General features: G+C 37.0%; 1 protein-coding gene across 1 annotated transcript; it reads left to right on the forward strand.

Moving 5' to 3' along the window:
• Nucleotides 1–1,856: 1,856 nt before the first annotated feature.
• LOC121377158 lies at nucleotides 1,857–9,140 on the forward strand. The gene is made up of 3 exons (XM_041505063.1): nucleotides 1,857–2,648; nucleotides 6,984–7,207; nucleotides 8,940–9,140. The coding sequence occupies exons 1-3, from the start codon at nucleotides 2,336–2,338 to the stop codon at nucleotides 9,138–9,140; spliced, it is 738 nt and encodes a 245-aa protein (XP_041360997.1). The 5' UTR covers nucleotides 1,857–2,335.
• The last annotated feature ends 4,030 nt before the right edge of the window (nucleotides 9,141–13,170 follow it).

Below are 13,170 nucleotides of genomic sequence, written 5' to 3' on the forward strand. Positions count from 1 at the left end.
CCGTTTTTCTGAAGACTCTGGGTTTTTTTTTAAAGACTTGGTTTCAAAGGATGCGTTGACAGTTCTTTTCCTCGATATTTATTTTCCCCACAGCAACAATTAATATAGATCTCGTTTGTATTAGTGTTCGGCAAGCGAATGAAATTAAGTCCCAAAATACCCCTTTTTTATACGCTGAGAGGGTAGGCCCAAGGTCTTATCAAAGTAAAGTTTGTTTTATTTAACGACGCCACTAGAGCACATTGATTTTTAATCTTATCATCGGCTATTGGACGTCAAACATATGGTCATTCTGACACTGTTTTTAGAGGAAACCCGCTGTCGCCACATAGGCTACTCTTCTTTACGACAGGCAGCAAGGGATCTTTTATTTGCGCTTCCCACAGGCAGGATAGCACAAACCATGGCCTTTGTTGAACCAGTTATGGATCACTGGTCGGTGCAAGTGGTTTACACCTACCCATTGAGCCTTGCGGAGCACTCACTCAGGGTTTGGAGTCGGTATCTGGATTAAAAATCCCATGCCTCGCCTGGGATCCGAACCCAGTACCTACCAGCCTGTAGACCGATGGCCTGCCACGACGCCACCGAGGCCGGTAAGGTCTTATCAAGGACACTAACATTGTTCAGGGTCACACACCTCTCAGGTATGCCACTTCCCTCTAAGTCGGTCATGATGAGTCATACACCAAGTATGCCATACACACCCCAAGGTCAGACTGACGTCACACCTATGAATCACACCAAGGTCAAGGTCACGGAAAGTAGGCCATGGCCCTCAACAGGCCCCCATACTACTCCAACAATGTTAATAATAATAATTCTTAATGATTATAATAATTAAACTGTTTTCATTGTTTTGAAGGAGCTGGAGGGAACTTTCAAGAAGAGCAGGAACAAGGAGTTCCAATCAACAAAGTGGCTCTGGGGCTGGGGCAGGGACGAGGAGGAGCTCCCAGTAACAACAACTTACTGGGACAAGGACGAGGATTATTCCTCGCACTTCAACATCAACAGCAACAATATGCAAGCAGCAGCAGATACCAAAACATTTTGCCGCCAACAGTAATAGAATGAAGACAACATCTAGTCGTTTTATTAGTATTATTATGATAGTTCATTAGCTATATACATACACAGTAACCCCATTACAAAACCGGTTTATACAACTTATAAACTGTCAATCATTAACTGTTTAATTAATGTAGTGATGTTACTGAACTTTAATAGTGCACTCCCACGTCGATTATTTTATCAAAGTGGTTGAACAGATATCAAAAGATCCAAATTAATAAAATAAAGCTACAGTCTAACTAATATTGAAATTATACCTTTAAGATGTACATATATGTCAACATTAAATAACAACCAACTCACAGAGTAAAATTACATACAACAGATCAATAAGTAGAGCTCTCGATAATGTCGGTTTTAGTATAGATTGGGTCATTAACTATTCTTTAATTTACATATATGTTTTTGTTTATTTTTAAATAATCGCTTGCAAAACAAATATATTTAATAAATTATGGATGTAGGGTAATGTAATCTACGTTTCTAGGTTAACACTTTTGTATTTATTCTTTTAAGTAGAGAATAATAAATGTAACACATACATCGTTTGTACATAATATAGAAAATAGTCTCACTTGGTGTACTCAACATAATACGTTTTATATTTAATGTATAAGCACTGTCCAGTGTGTATTTATGAAAATACTTAGGAATAACCTATTTTCAAAAATATACCCATCATTCAAATTTATTAATGCTTCGAAGCAAACTATTAGTACACGAAACACCTGTTATTTGTATTGATAAATAGAAGTTTAAAATCAAAGGCGGAGCCCCAAAGCCCGGTGGTTCAATGGTAACATATTAAAATAGGCTTCGATGATTGAAGAACCAGAATATTTTAACAATTTGACAATTATGTATTTAACCTAAAGGTACTTTCTGAAAAGACATAGGAATGTACATTTTTCAAAATATACTCCCATCATTGAAATTTAAAGATGTGACAGACAACTATGATTTTCTATAGTAAATAGAAACTTTGTCAAGACAAACAATTTTTAAAGTCGGTTAATAGCTTGCTATTTTCTAGACAGTAGGAGGAAAAATTGTAAGTCACTAATCGTGGGAAACGGGTTACAGATGTTCTATTGGTTAATAGCTACATACCAATCGTTTTAGAGTTTTTACTCTATTGTTACACGGTACTATAAAACTTTGAAACACCACAGTTTGTATCACTCTGCCCTGAACATTCATTGTCAACATTTTTAAACCACAATTTAAATTGTAATATTTTTTTTTTTTTATATTTTTTAAAATGAATCAATCTAAAAAAATAAACTTTTGGTATAAAGATCACGTTGTAGTAAAAGAGTGGGAGGGCAACTCACAGGCGTACGTGCATTTTAACAAGCTGACGAAGTCGGGAACAAAGTCCCTGACATTTTGTGGTGATGCTATCCGAGCGCTACTGGATAACAAGGAAGAAATAGGGTCAGCGATTGACGCGGTTGAAAGGGAGTTCCAAGAAGAGTGCGAGATGCTCTCCCTTGCTGCTCGAGATGAACTGGAAGAAACACAATTAATCCAAAGAGCACCGCTGAACACCTCACGGCGGTTTCAGCCGTATGGTGAGTTTTCTAGTATAACAAGAGTTAACTCCCTTGTAGTCCAGTTAGCGTATGCAAATCATATAAACGGTTCAGTGATCTAAACCGTTGGTATTTAAAGGTTGCAGTTGCTGGGTTCGCATCCCGCTACCGGCTCTGACCATGAGGAGTTTTAAGGTCTCAATGTGTAGGTGTAAGCGCACTACACTTTCTTTCTTCATTAACACTCTCACTAACAATTAACCACTGTCTTGCACAAACAGCGTATATGGATTAGGTGTGTTGATGCCAGAGTGCTCTAACCTTCATTGTAGGGGAAGCTTGGGAGAGTTGGGCCACAGGGAGAGTTGAGCCACCCCTAATATCATTGTCATAGCTCGTTGTTTGAGACAGGTGCTGCCATCTATTTGAAGCACTAAGCATTATCTTTCTATTGATATAAGGGACTTGAATTTCCAGGTCTTGTCCATATATTGTGGACAAAAATACATTTTTCGCACAAAAGACACAATTTTTACTCCAAGGTAAGCATTTTTATATCTCTTAAACAGTATATAGAACACTGTTCTAGTGTATTCTGCGTGATAGCTGTGACAGTCTTCTTCCATCAAGGCATTTTTGAAATCCATGTGATCACCGCCCAAGATAAAAATTTGGTTGAAATTAAAAATGGTGAGACTTGGGAGAGTTGGGACAGTCCAGGGTGGGAGGGTTGGGCAATGGCCCAACTCTCCCCGCATGGTGTCCCAACTCTCCCATTATTTACATTTGATGAATAATCCTTTCTCTAAAGCTTATTAATTTGACTACATGCTGTTAAGGATTATTATTAACAGATAGTGTGTGGGAGAATTATTGTGGGCCTAGATCAAAGTACTGCATATTATACTGAAATGTTTCTTCAAGTTTGCTTTAGTGATGTCAGTATTTTTTTTCAGATGCCACGAAAATATAAAAGAATATCCAATAGAGGGGCACCAGAGGACGTTCTACATAGAGCAAGTGAACAAGTAAAGGGAGGAAGTAGCATCCGTGCAGCTGCTAATGACTTTAATATTGCAAGAATGACCCTCACGAGATACATGGATAAGTGTAATGCACAAACTGGACAGCATGATGAACGAAATGAAGCTTTTGGCTATGAAAAATGTCGACTGACAAACATGATTTTTTCTGCAGTGATGGAAGATGACTTGGCGACACATATCAAGACTTTAGCGGAACAATTTCACGGACTTAGTAGGAATAAATGTCGCTCACTGATTTTTGAATATGCTATGAGAAACAATGTGACGGTGCCTAATTCGTGGAAAGAAAATGGAATGACTGGTGAACACTTTTGGATATCATTTAAAGAAAGAAATCATCTTGCAATCCGAACACCAGAGGCAACATCTCTCGCCAGGGCAAGTGCCTTCAATCATTATAACGTTGGCAAATTTTATGATAACCTCGGACAAGTTATGGACCTGCACAAATTTGAATGTCATGATATCTACAACTGCGACGAGACGGGGTGTACTACAGTTTCGCCGCCTGAAAACATTGTGGCTAAACAAGGAGTTAAACAAGTGGGGTCAATCACCTCTGCAGAAAAGGGGCAACTTGTCACCGCCGTGTACACCATTAACGCGGCAGGTAGCGTCGTTCCACCAATGCTTATTTTCCCACGGAAAAACGTCCGAGATTATTTCACCAAAAATGGTCCCCCCGGGTGTATTGGAGGTGGATGGATCAATGAAGAGCTATTCTTGGGTTATCTGAAACATTTCATACGCCATACAAGATGCAGCAAGGAGAAGAAAGTTTTGCTGATCTTAGATAATCACGAGACTCATATCTCTCTTGCAGTCATCGACTTGGCTAAAGAAAATGGTGTAATATTATTAACAATACCACCACACACTAGTCACAAGTTACAACCTCTGGATGTGAGCTGTTTTAAACCTTTCAAGACGGCATATGCTCGAGCTGTTGAAAATTGGATGCGTTCAAATCCAGGAAAAACAATTACGATCTATGAAATCCCTGAATTCACTTCTCATGCTCAGTTGCATGGTCTTACTGCCAAAAACATTATTTCTGCGTTTCAAAGTACAGGAATTTACCCCTACAACCGGGATGTGTTCAGTGAAACCGACTTTGCGCCAGCCACAGTAACTAATAGAGATCTTCCAGAGGAATTAGAGGGAAATGTTGAACTGCTAGTTCCTTCTGAACAAACCACTGAAACCCCAAGGCAGGTTCAAGTACTACAGAACCACCAGCTGTCCAGCCAGGTCCACGTACTACAGAACCACTAGTTGTCCAGCCAGGTCCAACTACTACAGAACCACCAGCTGTCCAGCCAGGTTCAAGTACTACAGAACCACCAGCTGTCCAGCCAGGTTCAAGTACTACAGAACCACCAGCTGTCCAGCCAGGTCCACGTACTACAGAACCACCAGCTGTCCAGCCAGGTCCACGTACTACAGAACCACCAGCTGTCCAGCCAGGTCCAAGTACTACAGAACCACCAGCTGTCCAGCCAGGTCCACATACTACAGAACCACCAGCTGCCCAGCCAGGTGCACGTACTACAGAACCACTAGTTGTCCAGCCAGGTCCAAGTACTACAGAACCACCAGCTGCCAAACCAGGTCCAAGTTCCCTAGGAACACCAGCTTCCCAACCAGGGCCAAGTAACACTTATGTATCACCTGCTGATATTGTTCCACTGCCAAAAGCTGGGCCACGAAAAGTCACCAACAGAGGTCGCAAAAGAGGGGATACAAAAATTTTAACCAATACCCCAGTACGCAATAGTATAGCTGAGGCACTAGCTGCCAGTCAAACTAACAAACGGAAGGCCAAACAACCAGTCAACCCAAAGCAAGAAAGAAGTTGTTTAAAAGTAAAGCAAAAAAATGCCAAACTCCATCAACTTCATCAGAGGAAAGTGGTTCTGATGATGTGAAATTCACAGAAAGTGGTGATAGCGATGTTGATGACCTAGATTGTGAAATTATTGAAGGTGATTTTGCAGTTGTAAAATTTGAGTCTGCCAAATCACGTATTGTGCATTATATAGCACGGATTGATGTCATTGATGGGGATGAGTGTGAAGGGGTTTTCCTTAAACGAGAATTCAGTCGTCAGCAGACGACACCTACATTTTGCATCAACAACAATGATAATGCATCATTTCCTAAGAATGACATCATCAAGAAGCTTCCTGCGCCTAAACTGCTTGGTGGCACAGCTCGTCGAGCAGGAAAATTTTCATTTCCTTGTGACTTCACACTATGGGATTTCCACTCATCCCTTTATTAAAACATCAATAAACCTACCACCACTTTCTGTGAATTTCACATCATCAGTATTATTTTTCTCCGATTGTTACACTGAAAGTACTTTTCTGACCAAGCTATCAGTGACATCATTAAAACATTATTGAACTTGAATATTTTACCGATTTAAGTTGATTCGTCCTAGTGGAGTGCTACTGGACCAATTGTACCTACTCGTAGTCATGGGATTGACTATGATTCTCAATATTGTTTTTAAGCTTCTGTTTGGGATCTGAACGATACTTTTCTAGTTACATGCTGTTTAAAGGGTCATTTTATAAGTTTGGAAATAAATTGAGACCATTTTCCTTCACTGGATAGTTGTTTTATTCTGTACATTTTCTGTCCCAAGTCTCCCTTTTGTGGCCCAACTCTCCTTGAACATGGCCCAACTCTCACCACCCCCAGGGAGAGTTGGGCCAAAATGACACCTTTTGAAAATCATCTTCACCTTCTACAGGTTGGCCTGCATACGGAACCAGCTAGTACATATATGTATTTTAATATCTGTACATGTCATAATCACATTAAGCAATTATCGGCCATGAATAGGAAGATTGCAATATGTTAAAATGTGAAAAGTGGCCCAACTCTCCCAAGCTTCCCCTATATATAAGCAGAAAAATAAAGTTGAAATGAAAATCATACAGAACTCTAATACTAAACTCCAAAATTTAAAAAAAAAAGTGTTCTTAAAGAACATGGTCACTATATTTATTATAGTTATGTATGCAAGCGCACAAATTTAAATGTACTTAAATGAGAAGAAACCAGTTTCCACCGGTTATATAATAATATACTTTCCACATAAACAGCACAGTACAGTACATACTAGTGTATATTGGATTAATTCTGTTAAAGAAATACATGGATTTCACTACAAAAGTAGTAGTATTAACAGAACATTAAAGGTGTAACAATCACCCATACATTCATACTAAATGGTGTTAATGAAGGAAGACCAACAATGTTAATAATAATAATTCTTAATGATTATAATAATTCAACTGTTTTCATTGTTTTGAAGGAGCTGGAGGGAACTTTCAAGAAGAGCAGGAACAAGGAGTTCCAATCAACAAAGTGGCTCTGGGGCTGGGGCAGGGACGAGGAGGAGCTCCCAGTAACAACAACTTACTGGGACAAGGACGAGGAGTTCCATTTCGAAGAGGGCGAGGATTATTCCTCGCACTTCAACAACAACAGCAACAATATGCAAGCAGCAGCAGATACCAAAACATTTCGCCGCCAACAGTAATAGAATGAAGACATTTAGTCGTTTTATTATTATTATTATGATAGTTCATTAGCTATATACATACACAGTAACCCCATTACAAAACCAGTTGATACAACTTATAAACTGTCAATCATTAACTGTTTAATTAATGTAGTGATGTTACTGAACTTTTATAGTGCACTCCAACGTCGATTATTTTATCAAAGTAGTTGAACAGATATCAAAAGATCCAAATTAATAAAATAAAGCTACAGTCTAACTAATATTGAAATTATACCTTTAAGATGTACATATATGTCAACATTAAATAACAACCAACTCACAAAGTAAAATTACATACAACAGATCAATAAGTAGAGCTCTCGATAATGTCGGTTTTAGTATAGATTGGGTCATTAACTATTCTTTAATTTACATATATGTTTTTGTTTATTTTTAAATAATCGCTTGCAAAACAAATATATTTAATAAATTATGGATGTAGGGTAATGTAATCTACGTTTCTAGGTTAACACTTTTGTATTTATTCTTTTAAGTATATGAATTAGGTGTGTTCATGCCAGAGTGCTCTAACCTTTATTGTATATATATAAGCAGAAAAATAAAGTTGAAATGAAAATCATATAGAACTCTAATACTAAACTCCAAAATTTAAAAAAAAATAGTTTTCTTAAAGAACATAGTCACTATATTTATTAGCTTATAATGCAAATAATCAGAACCACATTAAATAATCATTAAAGTGTTTATTGTAATAACATTGATTGTAAAATGATTGTAATATTTTTTACAAAAACATTGATTCGTCACATAGTAACTAATTAACCTAATTGTGTATAATTAAGAAATAATTAGTTTAAAAGTACAAAATAAATATGTTAAAAATAACTGACTAATTATCCGAATTGTGTAATGAACAAATAATTAGTTTAAACATACACATTAAATATGTTAGAATAACTGTGTGGCAGTCTCTTAATAAATGAATGAATGAATGAATGAATGTTTAACGACACCCCAGCTATTGGGTGCCGTTGAACATTCAATCATTCATTCTGCCCTGCGAATGAATGAATGAATGTTTAACGACAACCCAGCACGAAAAATACATCGGTTATTGGATGTCAAACTATGGTAATGCAAACAAGTAAGGTGATGATCAACACCAATATAAAAATTCAACAGTTAAATAAAAACACAGTGTAAAGAACTGTGCAAAAATACAAATATCACAGATAGATACTGACTTTTATTATAAAACAAATTATATCTCGAAGAAAAAATGGGGATTTGTGCTGTATTGGCCATTCTCAGAGCATGTTGCACCCCTGCACCACGGTGAGGTTACAACACGCGCAGGGGTGCTAAGTGGTAAGAAGAATTAATGAATGTTTAACGACACCCAGCACGAAAAATACATCGGTGTCAAACTATGATAATGGGATAGTAAGAAGAAATAAAATTGTTAAATTATCGTGTGAAGAAAAACAAAAGAGACGACATTTTAATTAAGAATTTAAATATACATTTTTATTTTTATTTATGGAAAAAAGTTTGATTGCCATCGTCACTTTTCATGTGTCTGTCCTTGTGGACGAAAATGTATTTTCCGCCCCAGTAAATTTGCATTCGTGTAACAACGTCTAACTTCATTTGGGAGAACACACTAAAGTTATTCAACATGCGGAGAATCTAATATTTATGGTTTGAATAACACTTTCATCATACAAAAAAAAACCTAAGAAGGTGGTGGTGTCCGGAGTTTATAGTATCGTTCATACTAATTCTGAAAATGTGGAAGTGAAGAGGAGAATGCTGGGGGAGAACGATTCTCAGACCGCAGCGACTCAATCTGGTGTGGTATGTGGACGGACTGATGTCACCACGGAGAGTGACGTGTTTGGAATGCACCTCGTCGTCACGTGTGTTGAGGTGGTTGTCACCTGACTGGAGGTTTTTACGATGGGGGTTGTCACGTGGTACCCCCCTCCACCAGAATACTGTTAATGAAACAATTTGTCCTCACGTCAAAAGTCAAATTAAGGATTTGTTTATGTATTTTTTCAAGAATTGTCTACATTCAAGAACAGTGTCTCTCATTACTGTGCACTTTGTCTTCAAAAGACAGAAGAATTAACAATTAAATTGGTAACTTCGCAAAATGAATGAATTAATGATTAACGACACCCCAGCACGACTTCTCAAAATGAAGTATGTATGAACGTGTCCCAAATGAAATCCACTGTGGAAGCCATTATTCAAGCAGAAAGCAGATACGACGCCTTCGACAGGACTTATAAAGATTGGTGAGTATTTAATTGTTTCATTGTTATAATGTTAGCTATCATTAGTCAGTGGCGTAGGAATGACACCCCAGCACAAAAAAACACATCGGCTATTGGGTGTCAATCTATGGTTTACAAAGTGACGCATCACCTTATTATTTATTTTTTCACATGAATGTTTTTTGAATGAATGAATGAATATACTGCTCACATACAATGAGCTAGAGTAATTTTAGACTAACAGTAACTATTGCTATCTCAGTTATGTTGATATTTTACTCATCTAAATGGTTTATTAATAGTTGATATATGTTTATGCTTTCTTTAAGGATGAAAAGAAAATGTGTGCTATGCGACATAAGGTCGGCGAAAGACTAAGCCGTTGAGACTACAACAAACTCTGTGAAGTTATGCCCGTTCATATGCATCTGTCAGATTTATCAACGAGTGGGCCATGGAAACGCGTTGCTGACATCCTGGGAATGGGAAACACTCTAAATAGCAGGAAACACCTGTGTCAGCTGCACAAATAAAATACAGGAGAAATTAAAGACAAAAAAAAAAAATTCAAAGAACATCACAAAACGTATGTTCTGCGACGTCCCTGCAAGGCACGGCCTTTTTCAAATAAATGAATGAATGTTTAACGACACCTCAGTAAGAAAAATAAAATAGTTGGTATGTTACAACCAAACGGAAGATGACATATTGTCTCTGCATACAGACCCAACACAAGTTAAAGGGATATTCCTGAGTTTGCTGCAATTTTTAAGATGTTATCGACTAACAGAGACTTTTGAACGATTGTAATTATATATCAAATATATTTTTCTGCATAAAATATTAGTGGCTGTATATTAAACGTGTTTCTGACCGTTCTAATATTTGTACTAGGTTATATTTCATTTTATTTCCTAAAAACTTTTCTCTTTTTTTTCGTACGTACGAAATTATTTGAAGACAAAATCCAGTTTGGGCCTCTTACAAATATTGAGATGACCAGAAATATATTGAATATACAGACACTGATATGCTAAACAAGAAAATATATTTAATATGCAAGTATAATCGTTGAAATATTTATTAGTCGGAAACATCTTACAATGCATATTTGATCATTTGACATCCGAACCATAAGAGAAGAAAGAAAAATGACTTGCCACACATCAAGCGATCTGTACTGCGACTTATGTGGTTATTGTGCTCCGTAAGTAATTTTTACTTACTTGCGTACTTACGTACTTGCTTACGTACGTACTTATTTATTTATTTATTTATATTTTTAAGAACACTTTAACGTTTGCATAAATATATACATAGATTATCACGAATTTTATTTAAAGTTATCATTTTATTTATTTATTTCTGTTTACAGTATTGAACAAATCCTGAAAGAATTGCCTGTGTTGAAGATGGGCGAATCGTAAGTATGCAATCTATAAATATACATTTGTTTAAACAGTCATTAATCAATATTCAGTGTACTAGTAACACTGTTAATCTATTATAAGATGTATTACCAGTATTCAATGTATACCATTAACACTGTTAATCTATTGCAAGATATATTACCATTATAAAATGTATTTTATTTATTTATTTTAGGCCTCCTCATCCACGACAGATGCGGATAGTGGATTTTTTTAAGCGGCCTGACGGGTACTCGGCAAGGGATGTGCCATACGTTATATTTAATATATTTTAAATCATAATCAGTCTTATTATTTTACTTCTCGTTCCAGCCAGTGAACATTTTTGTTATTTAAGCATGTAGAACGGTTAATCCAGCCACCTTTGGTGCAACTCGCGAATAAATTAAAAGCGTAGTTACGTTCGTGTTTTAATTTAGACCACGATTTATCTGTGCTAAAATAAAGAAGCTTGCTTAATTCTTCAGACATACATAGTTATACTAACTACTTAAGTTAAATGTCACTTACTTTTTATCCAAGTGAAGTCTTTCTTGAACCAAAGAATCGTTCTTCGAGCACACAAAATATTCAGAAGTATTCTTTACAAATAACGGTCTTAAAGAATATTCCAAACAAAGTTTATGGAACAGTTATCTTTTTCTTAAAACTTTGAAATAAAAATGGCGTAGATCTTCTCTCTAGCAGTGTCGTTGAGCGAATGGCAAGCGTCCTGAATATGTTTTTTTTTTATAGGCCCCACGGCAGCGTCCCCACGCTATCTCGAGGTCAAGGCGTGTCTGACCACGCTCTGGGGTGACTCGTGGCCAACGCCGTATATGGAAACGTTTCAAACCTTTCCCCGACATCTGGTAAAATCCTGGGGGTTTTCCTCTGGAATTTTCCACTCCCCGTTGACGGGTTCTCCTTAATCAGCCCACACCTGTCAAATCCATTAAACCTTGCCATCTTAACGACTTCCACACCATCTGTTTCCTGTACATCAAACAGCTGTCACAGATAAATAAACACCCCGTCATCCGACACCACTCTAGGGGTCATTAACGACTTCCGCACCATCTGTTTCCTGTACATCAAAGGACCCCCTACGGTTAACACGCCCATGAATCTGACCAACATCCGGTGTTTCCTGACACAGAGGTCAGGTTCCCACAGCTGTCCAAGTCATTAAACCCATTAAAGTAGCGTCCCCACGCTTAAAGGTCAGCCAGCTGCATGACCCCCGAGGTGCACTGAACGTCATTAGGCCACGCCCCCCACGCTTAGAGGTCAGCCAATCAGAAGAGGTCACATCCCTTAGAGGTCAACCAATCAGAGCGCAGGACAGGTCACGTGACCTAGCTCATTTGCGTACATGGTACCCAACAGACCTACCTATGAATTATGACAAGTGTACCATCCGTCCACTACCCATTAGGCTATTTCTCTGTCCGGACAGTGCATCACTACTGCTATATCAAAGTTGTGGTATGTACTACCCTTATAACAAATTATTATTTGTTAAAGTAGGACTAACCAGAACACCACCATTCACACTACAGATACATATTTTATATTATATTAAGTATTTCATCTTATTACAATTTATGTTATTAATTTCTATTTTGCCTTTAAATCACTAATAATACTTGGCATATCTTATTTCTATAGTTAAATCAAACATGTTCTCGTTAGTTGAAGCAAAGAATATAGTTTATTTTATATATATCAGGTTTTCACAAATGTCAACAAGTTGTTGTCAACTCACAGCATCGTCAATCGTGGCAAAATGGTTCACAGGGTAAATTTGATTGGTTACGAGTTTTCAACCAATGATATTGTAGGTGCTACTTTATTCACATAGCAATATAAAAAAGGTGAGAGGAAAGTTTGAGTTACTTGCCAAGAAATATTCACTTTTTACAAATAAATACATTTGAAGTAAAAAAAATAAAAATGAAAGAGAATCGGTCTGAACTATTTTTTTAATTATAAGGACCACATCAAGGTTAATACATGGACCGAGAACAGATGTGTGTATGTGCACATTAACAAGTACCACAAAAACGGAGATAAAAAATCGCTGAGCTTTAATGCTGAAACATTTTTAAAAAAAACTCTTGGACAAACGTGAGTTAATCTTGGAGGCCATTCAAAAGAAGGACGATGAGAGACTGATAGAACGAGAAATGATTCGAATTGAACAGTCACAAGGTAAAAATTTTAAAATAATAAGTGTAGTATTAGTATTATTGTCTTAAAAGGTATTCAGCATGTACAGTC

Source organism: Gigantopelta aegis, chromosome 7, assembly GCF_016097555.1.
Source record: "Gigantopelta aegis isolate Gae_Host chromosome 7, Gae_host_genome, whole genome shotgun sequence".
NCBI lineage: Eukaryota > Metazoa > Mollusca > Gastropoda > Neomphalida > Peltospiridae > Gigantopelta > Gigantopelta aegis.

Bases quoted from the DNA above. Each gene is read 5' to 3' on its own strand.
- LOC121377158 (XM_041505063.1), top strand. From the start codon at position 2,336: ATGAATCAATCTAAAAAAATAAACTTTTGGTATAAAGATCACGTTGTA. The intron at 2,649-6,983 runs GTGAGTTTTCTA...ATTGTTTTGAAG, and splicing joins ACGGCGGTTTCAGCCGTATG to GAGCTGGAGGGAACTTTCAA. The intron at 7,208-8,939 runs GTAATAGAATGA...AAACCTAAGAAG, and splicing joins AAAACATTTCGCCGCCAACA to GTGGTGGTGTCCGGAGTTTA.